General features: G+C 49.1%; 1 protein-coding gene across 1 annotated transcript; it reads right to left on the bottom strand.

The window, feature by feature from the left end:
- Nucleotides 1-25: 25 nt before the first annotated feature.
- On the bottom strand, nt 26-26,710 carry POLA2 (DNA polymerase alpha 2, accessory subunit). The gene is made up of 18 exons (XM_043452188.1): nt 26,253-26,710; nt 23,122-23,246; nt 22,536-22,636; nt 22,097-22,154; nt 18,690-18,796; nt 16,056-16,249; nt 15,327-15,415; nt 13,744-13,899; nt 13,168-13,230; nt 12,180-12,222; nt 8,775-8,899; nt 7,934-7,972; nt 6,808-6,881; nt 3,247-3,355; nt 2,886-2,992; nt 2,013-2,072; nt 1,254-1,380; nt 26-503 (listed from the first exon to the last, which is right to left on the bottom strand). Exons 1-18 carry the CDS (start codon nt 26,329-26,331, stop codon nt 354-356), a joined length of 1,806 nt encoding a protein of 601 aa, XP_043308123.1. The 5' UTR covers nt 26,332-26,710; the 3' UTR covers nt 26-353.
- Nucleotides 26,711-27,798: the final 1,088 nt, after the last annotated feature.

Raw genomic sequence — 27,798 nt, 5'->3', positions numbered from 1 at the left:
GGAAAAAGAAGGAGCGGAAGACAGATTCAACGCAGAAGTTACAGAATTTATTTTATTTCTCCCAAAGTTGTTTTTCTGTCTGACTCATATAAGAAATCGTAAAGCCTTGACCTTCCTGAGCATGCTGCACCCACGGCCAGTTCTCTCTGGACTCCGAGTGTCCAGGAAGAAACAACTGCTTTCTTCCAGAGAAGCTGGACTCAGGGCTGGGGACCAGCTGCTCGAGGCCTTCCCGCAGGGCACCCTGCCCTCAGCTTGCTCCCCCGCTTCCACGGGTGGGATCTCATCAGAGGGCTGCTCCCAGTCCCGACGTCTGTGAGGCCCGCGCGACAGGGGTGACGAAGGACAACAGCTCAGATCCTGACCACCTGGGCAGCAGCACACGGGCTCCGCCTCCCCTCGCCGCCGGCGGTCTGCCTCCTGAGATAGAGACGGCCGAAGGTGCCCCCCACCTGCCCTTTGGTGAGGCGCCCCGGGTTCACACAGATGCAGCCGAGGATGTCCTGGGGGGGAGGAAAGAGTGACTATGGGTCTGGAAAGGCTGAAACCTTCCAGGTTGAAGGCTGAAAGGCTGAAATCCGTGGGCACGGATGTGAAGAAGCTGGACTCATCTCAGGGTTCAGCCCCAGAGGATGTTATAGAAACTGGAAACAAAGGCAAATGAAAACCATCTTCGGTCCAATATGTTAATTTATTACTAGAAAACTCTGAGTCTCTCTTGTGTCTCCAAAACAAAATAAAGAAGGTGAGTCAGCCAATTCCCAAACGTGGAAACACACTTGCTCTATTTGTTTCACAGTGTGAAAGAAGGTTTACCTCTGGAGGTTGCACTGGCTCTGGTTTGGCAAGAGGAGGTTGACGGGGTAGATTCCCTGCGAGGGCCCGAATCTGAACGTGCCCAAGAGCTGCTGGGAGCTCATCTCAGAGTTTGGGGAGGGGACAGGCAAGCCCAGGTCACCTGAGGTGGCCATGGGTGAGAACTGTGGTTCGAGGGCCTTCCTAGCTGCCTCTTGGGCTCCCAGGCTGGGCTGCCTGAGTACCATGCTGGGGGTAGGATGGGGTGGTGATGGTAGGCAGCAAGGGCACATCACTTACTTAAGCATTATACTAACAGATTTGTTTTCTACTCCTGCCCCCTCCCCCAAAAGAACGAGGCCACTGTCCCCACCAGCAGACCTGAGAAGAGTAAGTGCCGGGGGTCCAGAAAGGAGCTGGTTCTGGCGTTTCTGGGGAACAGCGGAATTCAAACCCACCTTCACAAAGTATCTCAGCTCTGATGGGGCTATGAAGACGTCAGGGGTGACGGGCAGCTGAGCATAGAGGCGGAAGTTCTCATAGTCGATGGCCACGTCCTCCTGGGGTGGGTACAGCGGGTAGTAACTGCAGAGAAGAGAGAGAGTCAGCAGCAGCGGCCTCGGGAGCCCTCCCGACGGACTCCTCCGCCGCTGCTGGTTTCTATGCTGTCACACACTGCCTCTCCCTTCCCTCTGTGTTTGGGGGACAGAACAGGCCTGTCATGCCAGGAGGGAGCTCCCTGGTAGTGGCCTGGGGAAGGCTGTTGTTCAGTCACTAAGTCGTGTCTGACTCTGTGACCCCACAGACTGCAGCAGGCCAGGCTTCCCTGTCCTTAACCATCTCCAGGAGTTTGGTCAAACTCATGTCAACTGAGTTGGTGACGCCATCCAACCCTCTTATTCTCTATTGCCCCTTCTCCTTCTGCCCTCAATCTTTCCCAGCATCAGGGTCTTTTTCAGTGTGTTGTCTCTTTGCATCAGGTGGCCAAAGGATTGGAGCTTCAGCTTCAGCATTAGTCTTTCCAATTAATATTCAAGGTTGATTTCCTCTAGGATTGACTAGTTTGATCTCCTTGCCGTCCATGAGGTTGCAAAGAGTTGGACATGACTGAGCAACTTTCACTTCCACTGGGGAAGGTTCTCGAAGTCAAATCTGTCCGAGCTCTGTGACTCCAAAGCACTCCCAGCACAGGCAGACGCCCCACAGGGCGGGCTCACCTCCGCTGGGTCAGGATGTGCTTAAGGATTCGGCTGAACCGGTCTGAAGTTCCAGAAGAACTGCAGAAGGAAGAAAAGCAAGAAATGGAATGTGGAAACTTGTTTCTCGGCGCCTGTTTCTCTTCGGGGAGGATTTCTTAAACTAGAGAGAAGCGATGTGGCCAAGGTGTGTGACAGGAAGTTGCCTCTGGGGAAGTTTAAAGACGTGTCTGTAATCAGCTCGGTCTGCTGAGCAGGACACTGGGTTGAGAAGGGGAGAAGCAGGAACCCTTGTGATCAGGGCCCAGGAGGGCCGTCATCAGCTCCACACCATGTGAGAGCACGTGGGGTCTGCTCCTCGAGGGGCCAGCTGTAGCCAGGTGACCCTTGCACCTCCAACCAGAGCCAACCTGCACACACCCATCTCGCCTAACACACGAATGGCTCCATGCTCCTTCCCGTGATGGGAGAACTGAACCACCGAGCCTCGGGGACCCGGTAGCGTCTGATCCCCTGCAGAGTAGCATCCTGTTCTGCGAGGGGGAATACCCTCCAGAGTAAATACAGTCACCCCACGTGCAGGGACAGCTTGTTTAGGTCACACATATGGCAAAGGAAGCAAAGTAGATGAATGTCTATGACTAGAAATTAAGGGCAAAGACAGGATGGAAGGGGCCCTGCAGGGCCTCAAACACTGTTGACAGTGGTAACAGACACATGTGCGTCCTGCCACCCCCTTTGGGTGCAGAGAAACTCAGTGGCCAAAGGGTTTGGCAGAAAGTGCTGCTCTAGGGACTGCCCGTTCAAGACTCTGCCCAGCAGGCCTTTGGCCAAGGACAGGACCAGGGTCCAGAAGGCCGGAAACTGCCCGTGGGACTGGAACCCCCTTCTCACCTACTGATCTCCTCGGCCCCCATGTGGAACAGCAGGTCGGTGGACGTCAAGCCAAAGATCACTCCGTTTATGGAGAGGGTGCAGGGCTCGGACACGAGCTGCACTCGCTGGAACGAGAAGGGTGGGGCAGGCGTTAGCACGCTGAAGTTAGAAACTTCTCCTCTGGCAAAGTAGGGGGTCCACAACGGCTGGGGAGACCACTGAAAGTTCAACACACAGTACATAACACATGTGCTTGTGATAAAGAGAAGCTGAGAATCAGGCCCTTCATCTCCCCACCCTGCACTTCCAGATGGAGCTGGGTGGTCGCCGCCGACACGTTGCATTTGGCTGCCTGCTGTTAAGGAGGGGACGTGTGTACCTTTTTGTCCTCTCGAAGCAGGTCGGAGTAGCTGAAGGGAGGCTGTGGGTACACGGGCTCGTGGTGCACGTCTCTCAGTGACGGGACGAAGATGAGGTGGGAGCCGGAGCTGGTTTGCAAAAAAAAAAAAAACATGTCAGAAGAGGAAGGAAAATGAACACAGCTCGTAGCCGGGTGACAGATTCCAAGTGTCAGGGCCTCAGACAAGAGCCGGCTTCCGAGGGGAATGCTCAGAACGGAGCTCTTCCACGAGGAGGGGGTGCTGTTCCCCACGGGACACTGGGTGTGAGAGATGTCTGTTCTATCACACGACCACCTCGAGGGCTGAGGACATGCTTGCTCCCGGCTCCGTGTCATGTTCTACTGAGAGAGGAAGAGGATGACCAGCAGAAAAAGGGAAGATGAGACAGAGCTCTAGAAAATCAGGAAAGACAAGGATGTGACTAGAAATCCTCAGAGCCTAGACGGCGCAGTAGTAAAGAATCTGCCTGTGATGCAGGAGACATGGGTTCGATCCCTGGGTTGGGAAGATCTCTTGGAGAAGGGAATGGCAACCCACTCCAGTATTCTTGTCTGGAGAATTCCATGGACAGAGGAGCCTGAGGGGCTGAAGTCCATGGGTTTGCCGAGTCGGACACGGCTGAGAGACGATACACCTTCACTTTCCTCAGAGCCAGAGCTGAAGCCGAAGTTCTGACTCTTCACACTGGGTGAACAGATGTGGCTTTTAGGTGTCCTGTTGCCTCCCTAACTGGGGGCTCTTCCCTTGGGAGGGACCAGGCAGGCAGAGTGGATCCGGGAGGGGGAGACACGGTGGGTTCTCCCAGAGCCCACGCCCCTCCCCTGCTCCAGCCCCTCCACCTCACACAGGGAATCAGTGCTGGTTTTTATTCCTCAGCCGACTGTCTGACAAACGTGAAAGAAATCTCTGACAGCAACGGTAAAAGCAGAGATGACAGATCTTTCCTCTGGTGGAGGGTTATAACACAGAAGTGAGGAAAAACCCTGTAACTCTAGGGGCCATCGCTTTATCCTCTCTAGCCACACAAGAGAAGAAAAGGGAAAAAAGCCATCTCCTTGATTCCCTCACTGTCCTTGGCAGAGGGGCCTATGGTGGAAGGTGTTATTTTGGAGGCATGTCTAACATCCACTGGGCTTCTCTGGTGCTCAGTGGTAGAAGAATCCACTTGCCAAGCAGGAGATTCGGGTCCGATCCCTGTGCATGCTCAGTCGTGTCTGACTCTTTGTGCCCCCATGGACTGTAGCCCGCCAGTTTCCTCTGTCTATGGGATTTCCCAGGCAAGAATACTAGAGCGGGTTGCCATTTCCTATTCCAGGGGATCTTCCCCACCCAGGGACTGAACCTGTTTCTCTTGCGTCTCCAGTATTCTTGCCTGGGGAATCCCATGGACAGAGGAGCCCGGCAGGCTACAGTCCATGGGATCACAAGAGTCGTTAACAACTTAGCCACTAAACAACAAACAACATCCACCACGAGCTCTCACTTCTAGCGCCCTCTCTTGCTTAAGACGAGATGGCTTCCCAAAGGTGGGTACAGGCAGGTACCCACCTGTGCAGGTATAGGGACATGGCTGCCTCTCAGGCGGGATAAAGGTGCTGGTGATGTTCATACACATGCCACTTGTTTATCGTGCCTGCTCAAAGCGTGAGCCGACACTTCTGCAGTGGAAAATCTGAACCTTGAGACCAAAGGTACTCTGCAAATTAGTTACTGTTCCTTTGCCACTGAAAAGTTCCCTGTGATTATCCAAGACTACCAATTTGGGCGCTGAAGCCTGGCAAATGGGCCTGGGGGTGGCCTGGAGGGGAGTGTGTGTTCCAGACCCCCGGGGCTCCGTCTGTGATGGTGCAGCCGGCCGCGGCTAAGACGTGGCCTTGCTCTGTTTCCTCGCGGGAGCTGGCAGAGCAACAGTTAAGGAGGAAACGGGCCTCCTGCTCTGGGTTATACACGGGTTGTAGGGGGAGGGATCCGAGAGAAAATTTCAACTATGCTGAGCATTGCACAACTTCACACATCATGGTGGGCTGGGCCTCGCAGCCGCTCCCTCAAGCTCCGGGGCTCTGCTGGGCTCCCGGGAGGGAGGTGGCGCTTCCTCATGGGTTCTGGTTTTCACTGATAAATGGGCTCAATGCTCTGCGCTGCTGACCTCTCAGAGTAAAAATAAATCCCCCCCAAAGAGGGCCATTTTTATACTGTTTGGGGAGGGTGGGCAGCCCCTCTCCCCGAGGCGCACTCTGGCTGCAGATGAAAGTGCCTGGTGGTGCTGGGAGCTCACCCCCAGGGCAACAATGCCCGGTCTGTTCTTTGTTTGTGGTATTGCTGTCAATACCACATGGGGTGAGGAACCAAAAACAGAACCCCATCTCAAATGGAAAGCACCCGGCTGGCGTGCGGGGCGGTCCCCGCCGATCCTGGAGGGGACCCGCGGGCTGACAAAACAGACGCCAGGCTGCCCCTGGTTTTCAGGGATTTATCTCCCGAGGAGCCTCCAGGTCTGACAAACTCATTCAGGGTCCCAACAACCCTGGGGGAGCAGAGGGAAGACACCTGTCGCATCACTTGGAGTGGGGTAGGGAGAAAGGAGCGGCAGGCCCAGCTGCAGGCTGTCACACCGCACGATCCGAGCCCCCCAACTCTGGCGTCAGTAGGGGTTTTCCCCCAGTCCGAGAGGCCTACCCTGCTGGGACGAGAAGGTAGAATGACAGCTAATCGTTGCTGGGATCAGTTCTCACCGCCAAGGGCGGAAGACATACATCTTGTTTCAAAAACCACCCTTGTTCCAGACGTATTTTACACTTAGCCTCAGGAATGTTTGTTTTCGATGAGCTCAGCTCCTGGCAGGCAGATCCCCGGAGGAGGAGATCCACCACCAAGAGCAGCTTCTCTCGAACCCGGGCACTGGAGGGAAGCGACAGGAAATGGGGGTGTCGGCTTCCAGAAAAACTTTCTACTTCTGGCTCAGGCTCTTCCTGGAATAGCGGCTTTTCTCTCAAATTAGAACTGCCCAGCCCTCATCACCGCTGTGACCTTTCCCAGTCCCATCCCTCCAGTCCGTGGCAAGGATTCAAAATCCCCACCCACGTGCGAGCCGTCGCGGGGTGCCCGTGAAACCAGGGAAGCACTGACTCGGGGAAGGACTTGGCCTCCCCCCCAACTCTCACTCACAGGAGATGTCAGGCACCCGGCACTCTGCGCTGTAAGCCATCAAACACTCCCCAGCCCCACCCTGGGAAGATTCCCAGGGAACAGGAATTTCTACAAAAGGGAGTGAGAAAAGGAAGGAAGTACAGAAAGCCAGGGAAGAGTGAAAGTTTGGGCAGCCTTGTCCTTTCAAGTGCGTTTATCTTTGTGTTTTACAAAGAGGCCTCTTCACTCAGGGTCGGCGCGCCTGAAGGTCAAGGGTTCTAGCTGACCTCTGCAGTTCAAAAGGATATAAGGGTGGGAACTACCACGACTTTTGAACGGTTTCAGTTTCTTAACGGGGAACCCTGGAGAAACTCAGGAAATGTAAGGTTCTGCCCAGTATTTTGAATGCTGACCTTCGTGTTCCTTCAATAATTGTTCGGAGACATTGCTTGAAAACATCTTCAAATGAGCTCGTCAGCAGACAGCTCTGCAAGAAAAGAAAGGAGATTTACAGGGTGAATGTTTGGTGTCTGTTCACTTGTTTATGATGCTGGTTAGATGACCCTGGGGGCAGATGCTGGGTGAAGAGCTGAAGGAGATGCAAAGATACCCAAGACAAGGCAAGGGTCTCTGTCCTTTTGAGAGCTGAGTCTAGTTGGGAGCAGGCAAGGAGGTCGGGGAAGAATCAGTCCTGAAAATGAGCCGAGGAGAGAAGTAGGAAGAAAAGAGCTTTGAAGACTTTGCTGTGGCTGGTAAACCTCCTGAGAGGGCTTCCCTGCTGGCTCAGCGGTAAATAATTCATCTGCCAGTGCAGGAGACACGGGTTAAATCCCAGGTCTGGGAAGATCCCACATGCCGAGGAGCAGCTGAGCCCGTGTGCCACAACTACTGAGCCTGTGCTTCTAGAGTCTAGGAGCTGCAACGACCGAGCCCATGTGCTGCAACCACTGAAGCCTGCAGGCCCAGGGCCCATGCTCCACAACGAGAGAAGCCACAGCAATGAGACGCCTGCACACGGAAACTGAAGAGTAGCCCCTGCGTGCCCCAACTAGAGAAAAGCTCGCACTGCAACAAAGACCCAGCAGTTGAAAATTAAAAAAACAAAACAAAGAAACCCCTCCTGAGACAAAAGGAGGCGCTGTCTCCAGAAGGGCCATTTGTGTTTTAAGTTCAAAGGACAGTGACACTCAGGGTCCCGAGCCGGGAAGGGGCTTTCACAGGCACAGCTCCGGGACCATGGGCACCTCCCCCACCCTCCTGCCCCAGAGCCACACGTCACACCAGGGGGACCAGGACTCAGACATTTGGATCCCCTCACCCACCCGCCCCAGCTTCCAGATGGCTCTGTATTCTGGTGAAATGAAGCCCTCCCATTCCGTACCTTTATTAAACTTGCCCTGCAATAATGTTTTTCTGATCAGCCACAGGGATTCATTTAGGCTGTTATAGAAGCAGGATAAACTCCAAGAGATGAAAGTAACAGGCCTTGACTGAATGTGAGTACTCAGTCTCTCCCTGACTCCAGTCCCAGCCACTTACCTCAACCTGTTCATGCTTAGCATCCAGGAAAGGTCCAAACTGCAGATCAGCCCGAAGCGGAGAAATGAAGGTACCAAAAGAACACATCAGAATTGCACGTGCCTCTGAGCACCCTCACATACCCGATCCTAGCAGTTCTCTGCCCAGGGTCCATCTCTCCCTCCAAGGCTGCCTGTACAGCTGGGGACAGTTAGCAGGTGGGTGGGGGTGGGATGGTGCCCAGCCAATATCACAGGCAGAAGGACACAACCTCCTGGATGGAAAGGCCTACTGGGCCTGTCACTAGCTGCTTTGCCTCCTATAATACTGGGCTTTTGTTCCCCCTCCAACCCAGCAAGGGCAATCTACCTCTATGAAACAGTACTCTGAGCTCTCAAGAGATGAGTTCACAAATGGGAGTAATTAGACAAGAGGTGAAATACTGAAAAATCAATGCAGGTGGCAAAACACCTTGGGTTTTTTGATTAAGACCATGCACACAAAGGGACCTCCCTGGTGGGCCAGTGGCTAAGACTGCTCCCAATGCAGGGGGCCCGAGTTCTATCCCTGTCAGGGAACCAGGTCTCACACGCCACAGCTAAAGATCTTGCATGCTGCAACAAAGATCAAAGACCCCATGCACCATAACTAAGACCCGATGCAGCCAAATAAATAAATATTAAAACAAACAAAAACCACACACACCTCACCAAAGATGGAGACCAAGAACTCAAAAATACTTTTAAGAAGGAGGAGAGTTTGATTAGAACCTCATCAGACCTTTTTCCAAGATTACCCCCCACCCCCACCCCATTCTCCCTTTGGTGCCTCCCTAGGTGAAGTGTCCCTGGAGGGGCCCTACCAGGATGCAGACGTCCGGTCGGTCACGGTTGATGATGGTGATCAGGTCGAGCAGGGGGTCAAAGGTGATGCTGTCAGATGTGGTGTACGGCCCACAGGCCACCAGGACCATGAACTGCTCAGAATCTAAGCCAGAAAGGATTGTTAAGGTGTTGATGAGAAGCTGCTGGGATGGTGGGAGAAAGGACAATGAGGGCAAGATGCCTTGGGACTCAGTTAAGAGTCTCACATGTGCAACCCTGGGAATCGAAAGACCTGGCCTCAAAGAGCCCTCCATGAGCTGCACAGACAGGCAAGTGTGCAAGCAACCAGAACTCCAGAGACATTTACCAGCAGTGCGTGGACGATGGGAGGAAAGTGGAAGTCACGAGAGAATTGATCAAAGTGGCATTTGCTTACATGGTTTTCCTCTTAACTTTTTTTTTCGGTGGTAAAATACAAAACTCAACTTTTTTTTTTCGGCGGGGGGGTGGGGTGGGGTGGGGCGGGCTGGGCAGTGCTGTGTGGTTTTAGGGATCTTAGTTTCCTGACCAGGGATTGAACCTGTGCCCTCAGCAGTGAAAACTCGGAGTCTAACCATTGGAACACCAGGGAAATTCCTCCTGATCATAACCATGTTTAAATCAACATTTCAGTGGTATTAGATAAATCCATAATGTTGTGCAGTTGTCATCACCTTCCATCTCCACAACTCTTTCCATCTCATAAAACTGAAACTCCGTACCCGTTAAACACTAACTCCCTGCTCCCCCTCCCGCAGTCCCTGGCAACCACCTCTATGATTCTGATGCCTCTAGGAACCTCATCTAAGGAGAATCATATGGTATTTGTCTTTTTGTGACTTTGCTTACACTTGAGGGTAGAGTTTTTCAGGAGCCAGGGCAAGGCGGGGTCCCCGACAGCACTGAGGTTTGAGAGCTCGGTGGGAGGGATCATCAGTGGTGAGAGCAGCTGGAGAATTTGGTAGATCTAGGGGTCCAGGAAGACAGGCTAGGGGGCAAGGCTTGGGACGGGAGACTCTCGTGTTATGGGGTGCAAGGCCTTGTATCGGGGTGCTGTTTTCCTCAAAGCATCTGCTTCCCTTTTGGAGAATCAGCCTTGGCGTCCATAAGGTCCCCTCCCCCTCTGCCCTATGGAGATGTAAATTAGGTGCACCCTCCTCCCCAGCCAAAGAGCAGGCACGGACCGGCTTAAGCCTTTCACTCCTCTGGATTCCAGAATCTCAAGGTGAACTATCCAAGGACAGAAAAAAGACTGGCGCTGACCCATCCAGCTGAGGTGCCTGGTCAATACAGCCCAGGACTCTTTGCTACCTGGACACCTGGCGTTACTGAGCCGTGATACGGGCTATAAGCCTTTTCCAGCCACTTGTCCAGTCTGTGTGCTACCTGAATTTCCCAACAAATTTCTCTTAAGTTAAGTTAGTTGGAACCAGGTTCTGTAGCTTACAACAACAAATGCAATGATCCTTGACTTCTTAACAGGCAGCTTTATTAGCTTCCTATGGTTTCGATAACAAACTATCACAAACTTGGTGGCTTAAAACAATACGCACTTATTATCTTACAGTCCAAGAGGTCGGAGGTCCTAAAATCAAGGTGTGGGCAGGGCAGCATTCCTTCTGGAGGCTCTAGGAAGAATCATTTCGCGGCCCCTTCCAGCTTCCAGAGGCCGCCGGCATCCTTGGCCCAGGGCCCCTCCTCCACCTTCAAAGCCAGAACCTGACAAGTCTGATCTCTGCGACCCGCCCCCTCCTGCCCTTCCTTATAAGGACCCTTGTGATTACACCGAGCCCACCTAGACAATCCCCATCTCCAGAGCCTTAACTTAGTCACACCTGCAAAGCCCCTTTTGCCATATAAAGTAATATGTTCAGGAATATATTCCAGGAATGAGGGCCACTGTTCGTCGAGCGTGGCAGTAACTGAACTGAGATAGAGAATTCAAGGAGAGTAATACCGGTGCTGTGAAGAGGGGAGGGGACAAAGCTACATTCAGTTCCCAGGAGCCCAGGAGACGCCGGCCCCAGGTAAACGGTGAGTGCCCGGGGGCCAGGTCCATGTTGTGTTCTGTGTCTCCACACCCAGGTGTTGAGCCCAACACCTTGCTCACAAACTGTCTATTAACAACTTTTTCAGGGACTTCCAGCAGTTAAGATTCTGCACTCCCAGTGCAGGAAGTCCCGGTTCGATCCCTGATCAGGGAACTAGAGTCTGCATGCCACAATGCAGACCCAATGGGGCCAAATAAATAAAAATAACTATTAACAAAATAAAACCAACTTATTCAATTGCTTCCAAAGATTCCCCTGGCACAGCTCCGGCTCCGGGCAGTTCAGCCCTGTCTGTTCCCTTTGTTACCTGAACTTGATTCAATACCAGCACTCTAGCTTCCATAAACACTTACTTCCTGAGAGAATGTGCAATGTCATAAACTCCTAAATTTTGCTCCCAATTCCAGGCTGCCTCTAAGAATGACCTCACACAATATTAACGTGGAGGGGATGTTGACAATACAGCTAGCATCAGCTATCTCCCTGCTAATTAATCCTCAACAGTCTACTGCTCTGCTTACAAAAATGCTTGGAATTGTTCTGAAGCCAAGTTTACTGAAATGTTCATCTTTTCTCATCTCGGTTAGCTACCAAGTAACTCTAGGCTTCCTGAGAAATGTGTCTAATTTTTTAAATACAGGTTTTTTTTGGGAATAACTTAAGAATCGTAGAAATGTCCCAAACAGAGTCCAGAGTTCCGGTGTGTACACCTTTCACCCAGCAATCGCTAATGCTAACATCTTACATAACTAGGGTACATTCATCAAAATGAAGGAATTAATACTGGTATGTTACTGTTAGCTCATGACTTTATTTAAATGTCACTGGTTTTTCCACTAATGTCCCCTTTCCTTGTCCAGGATATCACATGGCATTTAAAGGAATTTTTTTTTTAAATTGGTGCTCTTTACCCTTTTCTTTTTTTTCCTTTTCTTCCTCCTTCCCTTTCTTTTTTTGGCCACACGGCATGCAAGATCTTTCCCAACCAGGAATGGAACCTGTGCCCCTGCACTGGGAGCTTGGGGTCCTAACCACTGGATGGCCAGGGAATTCCACTGTTTTTTTTTCTTTTTCAAAGCAACCTTCAAACACCTGTTAAACATTAGTCTTGAAATGACAGCTCTTGTGGAATCAGAGCACAGGAAGTAAGGCTGACCAAGCCACATATGCTCAGACCCCTCGCCACCACAAAGGGCCGGTGAACCCATGAATCTGTGGTCGCCCCTGGAGCTCCAGAAAGGTGCTCTCACAGCTTCTGAAGCTTTCCCAGGGCCAGAGGAACTGTGTTCCAGACCCTGGCCCACTCCTCTCCACCCGTACTGTTGGCAAAATACCCTTGGAAGACTAGCTCACCTCCATCCTCTTCATCGGGCTGATGGAACGGAAGTGGCACACCCTTCAAACAGGAGAGAAAACTGTGGTGAGGTCTTGCCCCAGGCACCGCCTCTGGTCAGGAATGGGGTGGGCACTAAATGGGGGCATGTTTGTGGGTGTCTTGCTCCTTGGAGCTAAAAGCCCACAGTTGATGAAAGTGAAAGTTGCTCAGTCGTGTCTGACTCTTTGAGACCCCATGGACTACAAAGTCTACGGAATTCTCCAGGCCTGAATACTGGAGTGGGTAGCCTTTCCCTTCTCTAGGGGATCTTCCCAACCCAGGGATCGAACCCAGGTATCCAGCACTGCAGGTGGATTCTTTATCAGCTGAGCCACCAGTCAAGTCCAAGAATACTGGAATGGGTAGCCTATCCCTTCTCCAGCGGATCTTCCCGACCCAGGCATTGAACCAGGGTCTCCTGCATTGCAAGTGGACTCTTTACCAGCTGAGCTACCAGGTAAGACTACAGCGTTGATGACCCTTCCCTTTTTCTTTACTGCTCAGAGTGGGCAAGACACCTGGTAGCATGAGGTCATGACTAAACTCAAAAAAACATCCAGGAAAGAGCAGGAGCAAAACAGGCGACTGTAGGATCGGTGTTCTGCCTGGGAGGACGGTGCTGCTACTTCTTCCGCGTCCCCTGAAGCCTGCAGAGGATTACTGTAGGAGCAGGGGCTGCTAAGCTACGGGCGAATCCGGCTACCGCCTATTGCTGTGAGTAAACTTTCACTGGCACTCAGCCACGCTCTTTGGATAATGGGCTGACCACGGCTGCTTTTGTGCTATGATCGCAGAGTCGACATTGTATGAAGACCAGGTCTGTGGAGTCTGAAATATGTATTTAGGGGAGGAGTTTGCTAAGCCCTGACCTAGAGGTAGGTTGTAGTCTACTGAGAATTGAGAAGCGAATCAACAGGCCCTTACAGAGGACGACTTTCAGGATGGACAGAAGCCCACACACTGTACCTCGTAGAGTCTGGTGGCAACAAGTTTTCTACCCGTGGTGTTGATTCCTTCCATGACCACCACCTGAAAGGCAGGCAGCAGACAGACTTGATCAACAGGAGGTCTGGAGTAAGTTACTGTGATAGAGTTACAAGTACTGCCCAGCTACTCTCATCCTGTAATTGTAAACTTGGGGGTGTTTTTCTAGAAAACAAAGGAAGGGGGTTATATTAGTGTAATAATAATTATGCTTTACACGGTAATCTCCTTTTTACAACATTCCTATAAGGTGAGAATTATCATTCCCATTTCACAGATCAGGACACTCTGGGTTTGGGAGGTTAAGTAACATCGCCATACTCATCCGCCCTGCAGGGTGGAGCTGGGGTTGAAACCTAGCCGCAGATCCCAGAGCCAAGGTCGGAGCACACAGGGGATCGGAACCCTCATACTGGCATCTGCTCTGGTGCCTGAGCTCCAGTTACACCTCTTGGCATCGGAGGTCAAAAGCGCGGGGCAGTTGGCCACAGCCCACTACACACACCAGGAGCAGATAGCATAGCCGCACCCAGAGGCAAGTCACACCCCTGATCTCACCTGTCCAGGAAATAGAGAATATTCTTTGAGCTCAGATAGATCCACTGGAATCTGAGCGCCTGAGGAATGTTCCAGATCTCCCTCCAGAATCACCGACTTGTGGTTCAGCTTCCCGTTGCTGTCACAGCCGATCTGGCCCAGCAGGGTGACAGGCTCCTACCGAGATACACAGGAGAACAACAGCCTTTGGGACACAGGAGCTTAAAATTTGGTTCGCGCGATGGAGAGCAAAACAGACCTCCAACAACAGCACACGTGTCTTTGGTGGGGCATCACTTTGAGCCCGAGGTGACCACTCGGCTCCCAGGGGTGAAAGGACCCTTAAAGGGCATCTAGCCGGCCCACCATCTAATGTCTCAGCCCCTCTAAGTGGCTGTCTGAGCCACAGCATCTCCAGTGAAGGGGAACTTGCCTCCAAGCCCACCCCTTCGCCACCAGTCCACTTACCAGATCTCTCTCTCTCTTTTTTTAAGTTCTACCAGTTTATTGCTACCAACCCATCCATCTCCCTCCACCTTCCTCATGCATGCGCGCTCAGTCATGTAAACCCATGGACTGCAGCCCGCCAGGCTCCTCCATCCATGGGCTTTTCCAGGCAAGAATACTGGAGTAGGTTGCCATTTCCTTCTTCACACATCTCCTGAATAACTGTTAACGACAGCTCTGGTTTACTGGGCTCACTAAACACCAGGCACTGTTCTAAAGGCTTATGTGTATCAACTCACTTAATTCTCACAAAAACTGTGAAGTGGATATTATTATTGCATCCATGTTAGAGATGAGAAAAACCAGCAGCAGAAAGGTTAGATAATTTAACCACGGTCAAACAGTGGGCAAAGTGTGGGTTTGAAGGCCAGATGTTTGGCTCCAGGGCCATATCCTTTAACCACTCACCATACTGCCTTGTAACAGGAAGTTCTTCATTAAACTGAGCTGAAATTCCTCTCTCGGTGGCTTCCTCTATCCTGTTCTCACTCCCGGGGGCAAACCGAGGAAGTCTAATCTTTCCCCATGAGATCGTACAACCCAGTCTCCCCTCCACTACTTCCTCCCAGCTCCCCCGAATCTTCCTTATATGACATGGCTTTGCATATCTTCCCCAGCCGGCCATTCTCCTCTGAATGCAAATATGTGACAGAGGCACCACAAAGAAACTCTGAGAACACATCTCCCCTTAAAGTACGTTCTAGAGAGAAAGCACTATACACATGCCAGATTAAACTATTGACGTGGACACTATTCACAGCACTTGATCCCTGATGACGGAGACCAAAGAAGGGGAGAGACCATGAGTCACCGTTTCCGGAAATCTTCACCTTGCTGTTGTTCTCATATCCTGACACTTGAATGCTTAAGGCCCTCAATCTTGTTTACATGCAAGACTCTAACCCAAGTGCAAAGAAAACGACTTAATCTGGTCACAAAGCCAGAAAGCACTTATAACCCATTTTACCAAGTTCATCCAAGATGGATGTTCTAACTAGAAGATAGACAGTTAGTGAAAGGGAAGCAGGAGGCTGACTTTTCATCATTGATTTAAAAAAACAATATCAATCAGGAAAGACTATTAGAACAACTCTTACCTGTGCTGGGACTAGAATGGGAGCAAAAGCCTCAATCTTGTAATGTTCCTTGAGTTCACTGCCAAGTTCTTCTATCTTACAGGTCAGAACTGAAAACCCAGAGGGGAAAAGCATGTTTAAGACATTTTACTTGCCAAGCAGAGAAAACACAACACCTTGTAAAACATTAGTCAGTCATTTTATAGAAGCAGGCAGGGTGCCAAGGACACCGGCCAGTTGGTAACTTTCTCAAGCTCGAGCCAATTGCCCAATATTTGGTTGCTGAACCCGGCCTTCCATTTGGCCATGGCAGGGGAAGGGAAGGGGTCACGGATGAGGTCACAGTCCCAAAGTTGGCCTGGCTCCCTCCCCAGCCTCCCCCTTACTCAGGTGGTCAGGGGGGTTTCAGGGAAGCCAAGAACAACCTGAAGAGCCTTCTAGTCTTTCCAAGGAAGAAGCCATAAATGTCTCTGTTTCCTTTAACACTGTAATTGGCTTCCTTTATACAGTTCAAGTGGTTGTTACTGGGAAATGGTTATGTGCTTTTTCTTAGCAAAGTGATTGTGATTTGGGAGAATTATTGAGAGTGGTCATCTCATATCCGTTTCCTAATATGGGTGCCCAGACAACATCTATCAATCAAAGGCAACCTTGAACTTGTTCTACCAGCCTAGCTGACGCTTTGTTACTGATTCAAATCCTTCCAGGTGGTTTTATACCCTCCAGAATGTCAAAGGGAAAAACAAATACCTTCTCGAATGTCTGGGAGCTTCTGAAACATGCATTTGTAGCTCCCGGTGAGCGGCTCTGGATGTCCCAAGACCTTCAGGCTGAGGTGACTAGTTCCGCCTCTCCCGGACCAAGACACCCCCTGCGCCGAGCCAAAGGAGGTGACCACTTCTCCCCGGTTACTTCTCGAGCTGTATTTCTGAGGGGGAGTAGCACTGATTGGAAGCAAAAGACATCAACATTACCGCGTTCATATCTAAAAAGAGAGAGGAGTCTAAGATGAGGTTACCTCTTGAAAATTTGGGATTGAAGACATGCCAGCCTGGCCTCACATTTTATAAATCTAATCAGCTTAATGGGGTTGGACATTCTGGACCTTTAAGGAATTTCAGGAATGAGGGGGGGTTGAGGAATACCAAACGTGTTTAGAAAAGCTTAGACACAGAGACGCAGTTTAAAAGGTCTTCTCCTGGATTAAAACTAACAAAGTGAAACAAAATCCAAACTCTGAATTGATTAAAGAGCCAGTTTCGAGTACCGTTTTCTTTCTTATGAATTTTTAGCATTTGTTAGAATATCATCAGAGCCTGGAACTGTGGATAAGCCAAAAGTTGCTCTGTGTACACATAACACCTCATGATATAGTTCAAGGTAGAAACAGTAACAAAATGAAGTTAAATGAAAGGGAATCAGCTTTCCCCAGTGTTTCTGGAGGTGGACAGGTAATGAATTCTGTCAGCTAGTGAACAAACACTCCCATTCTCCAAGTCTCAACCAGCAAGTTCTCATATTTCTCCTCACTCACTGATAAATTCCACCTCCAGGGACACACGAGTGTGGCTGATCTGCTTAGAGGACAGCGAGGTCTTCTAAGCCTTTGGTTGTGAACACAGTGCACCGAGAGGCTTGGTTACCACAGGCTTCATTTAACGCCTTGAAACCCTGCAGGAACCAGCTCTCCGTGGGCAGTTAGAGTGGGTGCTGCCAGAGAGGCTACAAAAAACGAGCTTGATTAATTACCTCTGTCTCCAGTGCTGCCTCCACCTGAATAATTTAGAAGTTACTTTCATAAATTACGAACCCAGTTTCTGATGTCAGCTTTACTAGCGTGCATTAAAGAATGACTAGGCAGCGCATCTCGACTCGCCAAGCTCCTCCCTGCGAAGCTGTGAGGCGCACATTACAGCCGGCCCTTTAACCCAGGGAGATGCTCACACGGGGTCCGTTGCAAACAGATCTACAAGTTTCAAAGTCTTGTTTGTTGAGAGACTAGAACTGCTGCCATGGTGCTGGCACCTACGAGAACCGCTCTGTAACCAGCCATCTCTGTGCATCCAAAGATGCCCTTCTAAATCTAGAAAGTTCTATTCGGAAGCCAGGGTGAAAACTCCTGAAAGCAGGAGTGGGCCACACTAAAGTCAAATCCGCCCTTGGGATCCAACTACCTTTCAGGGGACTTCCCTGGTGGTCCAGGGCCTAAGACTGTGCTCCCAACGCGGGGGGCCCAGAGTTCAACCTCTGGTTGGGGAACTAGATCCTGTAGGCTGCAACCAAGAGCCCACATGCCACAACTAAAGATTCCACGTGCCACAACTAAGACTAGGCAGAGCCAAATAAATTTTTTAAAAAATTAAGTAAAAAAGGAAAAAAAGAAAAAAAATTAAGTAAAAAAGGAAGAATCTAACCCCCTCTGATCTTGAACAATGTTATTGCTCCCTTTCTTTTTTCTCTTTTGTGTTTTCTGGCCCTGCCAAGTGGCTTGTGGGATCTTAGTTCCCTGACAGGGATCAAACCTGGGACTACGGCAGTGAAAGTGCCAAGTTCTAACCACTGGACTCCCAGGGATGTCCCTATCACTTCCTTTCTGATGTGACAGAAAGCCTTAGGCTGGCAAGTCTTAAGTTCTGCTTGGTCTAGAAGTGACTCCCGGCAGCCAGTGTCGCCCTAACTGGTGAACATCACTGTTCCTTTGCCCCATCCCGATGCGGCAGCACCTAAAGCCCTTTCTTCTCCTCAGCAGAGCTCTCACTACAGAATTCTCTCACGGAACACATGTCATTTATGGATTTCCAAAAGTCACACGTGATCCCTGTGGATTTATGTGCAGAAGTGGCAGCAGGGATAAAATACCAATGAAGTTGGGGTAGGTTCAGGGACAAGAAAACTCTCGGCAACTAGTTGTAACCTGAGTGAGGAACAAAGAACAGGTTACGCAACACTATGAACAAAGATATGGGCTTTTCTTTTTTAAAAATAAATACCTAAAAAAAAGAAGAAAGAAAGAAACCCAACAACACATGAACTAACAGAAGCAGGTGGAAACCTATTTGCCTCCTACTGGCAAGAGACTCGCAGGCCTCCCAGACTTCTGAATAGACAGGTTGTTTTCAGTAGGAGATATCAGTTCCTGATCTAGGAAATGAGCCCCAGAAAAGAGGGTGGAAAGTGAGTTTCCTTAACTACTGTTAAACAGTAATTTTCCACACAGGATGAGGGTGGGGAAGGTAGGGAGCAGTCGGCCTTGCAGCCAGTTGATTGCAGAGGGAAACGTCCACCCCTATTCCTTAAGTCAGGTTGTAGTGTCGGCCTCCACCAGGTAACCAGAGAGGGGAGGGCAGGCCTGCTGCCTGGCAGCTGAGTCAGCAGGATCCATACCTTGGAGAGAAACTCGACGGTGAGAGGAGCTGATGGGGGCTCCGAGCAGACACACTCCTTTTTGTGAGGGGGGTTTCCGGGGTGGTGACAGTTCGCTTCTGAGAACCCTAGAAGCAAAACAGGAGAAGGGCCCAGTCACTCTAGACCCAGGGGTTGCTAGTGAAGTGTGCGGATCCTTAGGCAGAAAGGGAGGATGTGCCTGAATGAAGGGCACAGACCGCATAGAGCTGGTTTTCTTCTGAAGGCCCCATCTTTCAAGCAGAATCTCAGACTTCAGCAATTGTAATACAGTCCTCATCAGTACACTGTCTCCATTTTGGAGGCAACTGTGAAAAAAATGCCAATGACATCCCCCGAAAGGACTGCCAAGTAGGCGATCTGTCCTGTCAAATTGCTCGTGTGTTCACTTTCCTTCTCTACCTCTCTGCTTTACCGCAGCTGGGAGTTTGGCTACACACACAGTTTTAACCTGCACGGACACATTTTCCTGTCAGGGGATGGGACCATGTTACTATTTATTCTGGCAAAGTCTACCACACATTTTCAGAATTAAAGAAGGGAGTGACTCCAGGCAGATAACACGGGTGAGCTCATACTTGGAGAGTATTTAGCACACGCCTCGCTGATGGTCAGTTTTGTTTTCTGGGTGGTTTTGCTCATCAACAAGAATCCAAAGAGATGCCTGGAGTGGAGGGTGAAGCCGGCAAATCCCGAGATCCCTTGCTCCCCAGAGTCTGGGACAACAGACTATGGCTGAGCAAAGACAAAATCCTCGGCTGGAGGGAAACCAGGCAGCCAGCTAGTTGGCTGGCGTTCCCCTGCCCTTGGGCTCCTCCTGGCTGCGGGTTTAGGTTATGCCACCAAAGCTGCCTACAGGGGTGATTACGGACAGGCAAGGAGAGAGAAAGCAGGATTCGAAAGCACCCTTAAGTGGCTGGAATGGAAACTAAATTTTAAAAGGACCCTTCCTTATGTACGACACTTATACAATAGTCATTTAAAAATACTCCTTTCTAGTATTTCAATATTTTTCCAATTGAAAAAATTCTAATAGTTATAATCTTAGTTTGAATATGATCCTTCATTGAAGTATTGTAAATACTGAGTTTTTTGCTCTATATTAATTCTGAGCATTTCTCCCACATTGTCAGTCTTCATCCTTTCTGGTAGCTGTGTTGATGGAATTGATATATAATAGTTTACGTAACTACTTCTCTATTGTTGGGTGTATCTGTTTCTGGAGAAAGCAAATACTGAGGTGCTCACTATCACACACGTAGCTTTTCCTGGAATTTGGATGATTTCTTATGAGAGATTCTTAGTAGGAGAGATTACTGGGCCAAACGATGGCAAAAATTTTATGATTTTAATAGGTTTTTCTCCAACTATTTTTCCCGAAGACCCTTCTAATATATAGGGGGCTACAGAACTCCAGGTTCATCTCCCAGGATGAAGCAAAGAGCTCAGCCCTTAGCCACGTGGTGAAACCTGATTGTGTCAGTAAACCAGCTTGAGACGTTCCTGGGGTGTGCTCACTCGAAGCAAGTTCAGGAGACTCACTGCTAACACTACGGGCCGGTTTATCCACCCATAATGAGAAATACAGTCTCATACCCTGGGGGGAACACATCCTCACAGCACACAGGAACCCAAATTATAGCCAGATTATTCACTTATTAGAAACGTGATGCCAGCAGCATGGGAACTTCAAATCCCCAGACTGACACATCTCTCCCTGTCAGGCAGGACATGTGGAGAGCCGGACTACAACCAGAAGGTTTATGGTGAGCATAGGGGCAAAAGAGTAGCTGGTGGGACTTCCCTGGTGGTCCAGTGGCTAAGACTCTGCACTCCCAATGGAGGGGAGCCTGGGTTCAATCCCTGGTCAGGGAACTAGATCCTACATGCTGCAACTAAGAACTGGCAGTCAAAGAAATAAATAAATATTTAAAAATAAAAAAAGAGTAGTTGTCATTGTACAAGTTAAATGTTTAATGGTGACAAGCTAAGACCACTGACATACTCACCTCTGCAACATGGGCTCTCCTGCCCCTGGCACCGGTCTGGGTGGGAAAGGCCAGCCCTGGGCTCTGACCCTGTCATCGTGCTGCGCTGATGCCCGAGTTCCCACGTGCTGGGCACTGTCTAAGCCTTTTTCCTGTTTCTACCCCAGATCCAGTCTGCCTCTCCTCTGAGCTTCAGATGCATATTTCAAATTGTTCATTCATTTCAGCTCATCTCTTAGCTATGATTTCATGGCCAAGCTTTGATCTGTGACTGAGCCTCCTGAGTACTTTTGTAGCAGGAATGGGGTGTCCTCAATATGGTATTTCAGCCATCAGAAAGGTGTGTACTTCAACAGTAAATTAAGTAAATTTGCATCTGATTTATGCGTCAGTCTACTGAGACCTGAGTTACCACGAGTCAGTCCTCTCAAATATGAACTCTGATGCTGCGAACATTTTAGCTTTCTTATTCTCCACAGGCACATTTAAATGACTCACCTTTCCTTCCTTCTTTTTTTTGGGTGGGGGGCCATGCAGCGTGGCTTGTGGGATCTTAGTTGCCAGATCAGAGACCGAACCCAGGGCCCTGGCAGTGAGAGCACCGAGCTCTTGCCAGGGAATTCCCTAATCATCTTTTTTCTTACAGAATAATTTACTTTGACAGATTAAGGCTTGCTCCTTGTTTGAGGATTGCCACAAATTCATTTTCTATAAAGACTAACTATGATTACCGAATACATTGCTTTGGGTTTGGCACTTTACATGTTCATTTAGTTTTCAAGCCCTTCAAGATATTATTCAAGATAATATCACGGGGTATTATCTGCTGGCTATTGGCTTCTTGAGGGCAGAGCACAACCTTGCCTGTTTCATTCACCAGTTCATCCAGTGTCTGGCACACAGTAGTTGCTTAGTAAGTGAATGAATGAACCCTGACTATGTAGGAGAGGAAATGGCAGCTCAGAGAGATAAAAGCAACTCACTCAAGGTCACTTAGCTCTTTGACTCAGGCTTTGAGGACAGTGCCTTTCCACTGCCCTACTCCACCTCTTACCCTTGGGTTCAACACCTAAACTGGATAAGCAATAGTTATAGTGCCTCTACTTGATACAAAACTAGACACCCATTAAAAAAGAGCAATTATGGAGAAATTAAATTGATAAAAATTTTATGATATGCTAACTGGAGAAAGCAGGATACCTGTGTGTCCACAAGGACTGCCATCATGTAAAATCATCTACGCACATGATCGGAAAGGAAGATGCATATGTGGAAATAGAGTAGGAACTGTATGAGTGGCTAATTTTCTCCTTCAGAACTTCAGATGCCGTGCTGTTATTTTTAGAATAAAGAAAAAAAATGCTACGTGTAGAATGCAATTTCCAAACAGGGTGCACGCACCTTAGACGGTGTGGTGTAAGAGTTCAAGAGGGTCTCCTCTTCCTCTTCCTCTTCAATTCTAAAAACCATGGTTAAGAGAAACAATAAACTTCCACCCAAAATCTAAGGCAAGGATTGATCAAATAAGAAATCTGAATACTAGGTATATTACTTGTTTTTTTTTTTAATTTGAGTTTGTTCTCATGTTTTTTGTGGTTTTCAAAAAAATTATTTATTTTTTAAAAATTTCTTTTTAGGCCATGTCATGTGGCATGCCAGATTTTAGTTTCCTGACCAGAGATGGAATCCATGTCCCCTGCATTGGGAACTTGGGAGTCTTAACCACTGGACCACCAGGGAAATCCCTTATTACTTGTTCTTAACTTACACATGCACCTACAGACAAATGATAAAATACAATATGTAGTTTGATACAAGGGCCTGGAGCAGAAAAGGATACAGCTCTTGTATGGAAACAATGTCTCTGGCTCCTGCGTGGCCGCCGTGCACTTTGTCCTTGGAGGCACCATGCCGGGTTTTGGATAATCTTTTGCTCAGAAACTGAGGAAGAAAAGATAATGAATATATTATTCCATAGTCAAGTTATAGAGGACGCGTTTCCCACAGTCATGAAATAATAATGTGCATTTGAAATATAATCGAAGGTATAAAATTCCTCAAAGGAAGAATAAAGATGTACATGACAGACTAAAGACTTAACCTGTCACTGTTTCTCTCCAACACATAACAATTCTAATATTAACACCAATTATTTGCTGAAGAACTACCACCTGCTGAGCATAGTTTTAGGAGGGATTCACAACCATTCTCAATTCATTCAATAACCATAAAAAATACGGATCATGGGAACCACTGACTGAAGAGGAAACTGAGGTTAGGAGTCATTAAGGAGCTGGTCCAAGCTCATGCTGGGATTGGAATCCAGGTCTGATTCTAAGGTACACACTCCTCAATACAGTGCTCCGCCTTCCGACAGAGCAGACACGGAAATTCACATTATTAGTTTGCCTACAGTTTCTTCTTACCTCGTGCTCAAAAGAGTTCAGGGTCTCCAAGGAAAGGCAGTCTTTACGTGTGCTGGTGCAGAAGGCTATAAGCTCGCTGGCCATTCCTTCTTCATTCTGTCCATACAGAATGCACAGTTCTACCACTGTAGGGGGAAATTGGACACATAAGAAGTGAGTTCATTTCTTGTGGCTTTCACCTTGAAAAGTGAAAATAATCCTTTATTTATTCAATAGTCATTTATTCAGCACCTACTAAGGACATGCACTGTTCTAGACACAAGAATATATTAATAGCAGCGAATAACAAAGAGACAAACTCTTGTTCTCATGCAGCTCACTATGGAGGGGAGACAGAAAACAACCAAATAGGTAAAAAAGGTATGTTAGCTGGTTAAATGTGTTTTGTGGAAAAAATAAAGCCTGGAGAGAGATCAGGGGGCTGGAGGGAAGGGCTGGAAATTTTAAACACAGTGATTAGGGAAGGCTTCATTGGGGGCATGACATTTGACCTGGAAGAAGTAAAGCAGTGTGGCAGGCAGTGTTGAGGGGGAAGGGCTTTTAGGCAAGGATCCTGAGGGAGAAGCAAGAGCAGCAAGACCTCCACGGCTGGAATGCAGAGAGGAAGGAGGAGACAGAGACAAGCTGAAAGGGTAAAGGGGGTGCCTGTAATTATTCTGAGAAAGTTGAGAAATCACTAGATGGTTTGAACAGAACAGTAACACAACCTGACTTCCACTGAACAGGGTCCCCCTGACTGCTGCGTTAACAGACTGAAGGGGATGAGGGCAGAATCGGGGGGACCAGTGAAGAGAACCATGGCCAAATCCATGGTGAGACATGACGGTTGCCTGGGTCGAGGCGGTGTCAGTAGAGGAGGGGAGAAGTGGCTGGACTCTAGGCTGGAAATATCCGGAAAGTAGAGCCACTGGGATTTGTTGACCGGATGTGGGGTGTGAAGAGAGAAAGCCATGGGGGATGATGCTGTGAGTTTAGCCTGAGCATCTAGAAGGGGGCACTTACTATTAACTGAGGTGGGGAGGCAGCAGGAAGGACTCTGAGGAGAGGGAGCAGGAGCTTAGCTTCAGACACCTGAGGCTGAGATGCCAATCAGACTTTCAGCTGGAGATGTGTGGGAGGTAGACTGGCCCGCAGATCAGGCAAAAGGCCTGGGCTGAGTTATAAATTTGGGGACCACCAGCAAACACATGAGACCAGGTGAGATCACCAAAGAGCTGCGTGTATCTTGGGGCTCAGGATACAGAGGAATCTGCAGAGGCTGAAAGGTGGTGACACGCACATTAGAACACCCAGGAGGAGTGTCCAAGCAGCTAAGAGGAAAATGCATTTTAGGAGAGGACCCTTAGAAGAGGACCTGATGAATGGCATCAAATGCTGCTGCTCATTCAGAGGGGGACTAAAAAATGCATCTGTGGCTTTGGCCAGGTGAAGGTCATTGGTGACCTTGAGAGGAGGAGTTTCAGTGAAGTCGTGGGGATGAAAAAGCTGACTGAAATGGGCTTAACGAGGAAAAATCTGAAGAAGAGGCCATCTTTCTGAGAAGATTTGTTGTAACTGGGAGAAGATAACTGGAGCGGGACGGGGCAACAATGGAGTGTTTAAAGGTTGGGATAAGAGTCACATTCCTAGACTACTAGGAAAAAATATCTTATGGAGAGAAAATAGAAAATAAGAAAGGGAAGAATTACTGGAGTGATGTCCTTAAGGAGGACAGAAGGAATGGGATTCAGGACTCAAGTGGAACGTGTAGCTTTTGCTGGAAATATGGAGAATTTATTCACTGTAATGGGAGGAGGCAAGGAATATAGCATAGACACAGGTCCTTCTATTTTTCTCAGCGAAACAGAAAGTAAGTTCATCAGCTGAGAGTGAGCGTGGGACAGAAGATTGTCAAAGGAGGAGCAGGTGACGAATGTCTCCCACAGGAGACTCAGAGTGATCAGGGAAATATGGTATGATATGTCAGGCAATATTAAGGTCCAGATGAGGTTAGCAATTATGAAGTACAAGTCTAGAATTCCAACATCACTGCCAACGTAGTTCTATGTGAAATGGAACCAGCAGGCATCTTGGATTGAAGCCTTTAAAAACTTAGTTCACAAAACTGATTTCTCCTTGTTTTGACTCTAGGCTCACCAAATAAATTTCTGACTATGATTGGTTTTCTCATTCAGGTCTCCTGTTAGGAAGAGAATGCCCTGGAGATAAAAATTTAGAGTATTCCAGTCTCTCATAAATTAATGTTTGCATTCTGGTTTTATATACTAAAAAAGAAGTTCACTGTGCTGATGAAGGGTAAAGGTAGATGCCTGATCACCCTGATTCTAAAACCAGGAACTCCATACCTCCTAACAGTTTGCTTCCTGACACTGCCCTAGAGCCTCACCAATACAACGAAGCACTGGACACAGGCGCAGGAGATCTGGTCCACAGACCAGCTCAGGCAATTAACTCTCCTTATCTGTTTCTCCATGGCTCAGTGGTAAAGAATCTGCCTGCAATGCAGCAGACATGGGTTCGATCCCTGGGTCGGGAAGATCCCCTGGAAAAGTAAATGGCAACCCACTCCAGTATCTTGCCTGGAAAATCTCATGGACACAGGAGCCTAGCAGGCTACAGTCCTGAAAAGGGTCGTAAAGGAGTTGGACACGCTTAGCCTCTAAACAACAATAGGTTTCTCCACCTGTAAGCTTTGTCAGCAACAGATGACAAGCTCCTTAAAGTTCCTTGCAAAGCTAAAATTCAATTTTAGGAACCCACGTCAGGGACTCATATTTGCACAGACCAACAGTTTTGATGAGAAGTGATGGATCAGCAGAAGTTTAGGTGTAGGCTGGAAAGGGAGGAGCCAGGAAGAAAAAGCTACATTTCAAAATCCCAACATCTCTTGCTTTGCTGTTGAGCTTTAAATTCTGTGCAACTGCGCTGACTGAAAACCATTTTTCACATTCTTTTTCAGTTGGGATCCAAGCAGTACCCTGTGAGCATTTCAAAGTCTCAAACTCAGTTTCACTCATCTCACAAACACTGACAAGCCCCATCTAGGGAGGTGAACCACGGAATCGAGCAGGGGGCGGGGCGGGGGGGGGGTTGACCTGGGCTGGGGTCCAGCGAGGGGGCAAGGAACTCACATTTCTCAATCACAGCCTCCTCGCATTCTAGGCCGAAGATCTGCAACTCCTCCACCAAGAGCTGGGCGGACACAGCCATGATGACCCAGGAGGGGGATCGGGGCCGGGCCCACCCCAGCTCCGACTTGACGCCAAGAAACCCACAAGCGTGGAGATCGATGAGCAGAACGAGGTTCCTCTGATCCTTTCACCCTCCGAGGGCCTGAGGCGGAGAGTGACCAAATGGACCAAGATCAGGCGGTCAGAAGGCCCCAGTTGTCAGTCACGTAGAAACACTTTTTCTTTCTCTCTTTTTTTGGAAGCTCTCAAACGCCTAGAGGAAGAAAACAGAAATCTTGAGAAGTTCGTTATCCTGGGGAGAACATCCTGCTTCCTAAAAGCTACCGCAGAGCTTCTCACTGATGGAAGCAAAATAGATTAGCCCGGAAAAACCCGCCAAATGCTTTGTACGGCGCACGCATGCGCGAGACCCGGGTTCAACCCCACCCCTTCCCCCTGCTTCCGGCTGTCAGGTCCCTGACTATGCGCGCGCACGCGCGGCCGAGGGAGCTTGAGCACAAACGCCTGAGCGCCGGCTCGCGCGCTGGTGCCTCGCTGCCTGCCGCCTCTACCGGCGGCTGCGCAGTTAGCCCTGGTGCTATGCCAAGTCTTCAGTCGTGTCTGACTCTTTGCGATCCCATGGACCATAGCCCGACAGACTCCTCTGTTCGTGGGCTTCTCCCGGCAGAATACTGGAGTGGGTTGCCATTTCCTACTCTAGGGGATCTTCCCAACCCAGGGATCCAACCTGAATCTCTCACATGTCCTGAATTGGCAGGCGGGTTCTTTACCACTAGCACCACCTGGGAAGAGATTCCTTCAGTTCAGTTCAGTCGCTCAGTCGTGTCCGACTCTGCAACCCCAGGGACTGCAGCACACCAGGCTTCCCTGTCCATCACCAGCTCCCGGAGCTTGCTCAAACTCATGTCCATCGAGTCGGTGATGCCATCCAACCATCTCATCCTCTGTCGTTCCCTTCTGCTCCTGCCTTCAATCTTTCCCAGCATCAGGGTCTTTTCCAAGGAGTCAGTTCTTTGCATCAGGTGGCCAAAGTATTGGAGCTTCAGCATCAGTCCTTCCATTGAATATTCAGGACTGATTTCCTTTAGGATGGACTGGTTTGATCTCCTTGCAGTCCAAGGGACTTCAAAGAGTCTTCTCCAACACCACAGTTCAAAAGCATCAATTCTTTGGCACTCAACTTTCTTTATGGTCCAGTTCTCACAACCATACATGACTACTGGAAAAACCATAGCTTTGACTAGATGAACCTTTGTTGGCAAAGTAATGTCTCTGCTTTTTAAAATGCTGTCTAGGTTGATCATAGCTTTTCTTCCAAGGAGCAAGCGTCTTTCAATTTCATGGCTTCAGTCACCATCTGCAGTGATTTTGGAGCCCAAGAAAATAAACTGTACTGTTTCCATTGTTTCCCCATCTATTTGCCATGAAGTGATGGGACTGGATGCCATGATCTCAGTTTTTTTAATGTTGAGTTTTAAGCCAGCTT

Source organism: Cervus canadensis, chromosome 29 (assembly GCF_019320065.1).
Source record: "Cervus canadensis isolate Bull #8, Minnesota chromosome 29, ASM1932006v1, whole genome shotgun sequence".
Lineage (NCBI taxonomy): Eukaryota > Metazoa > Chordata > Mammalia > Artiodactyla > Cervidae > Cervus > Cervus canadensis.
This window is presented reverse-complemented; position numbering and strand designations above follow the sequence as displayed.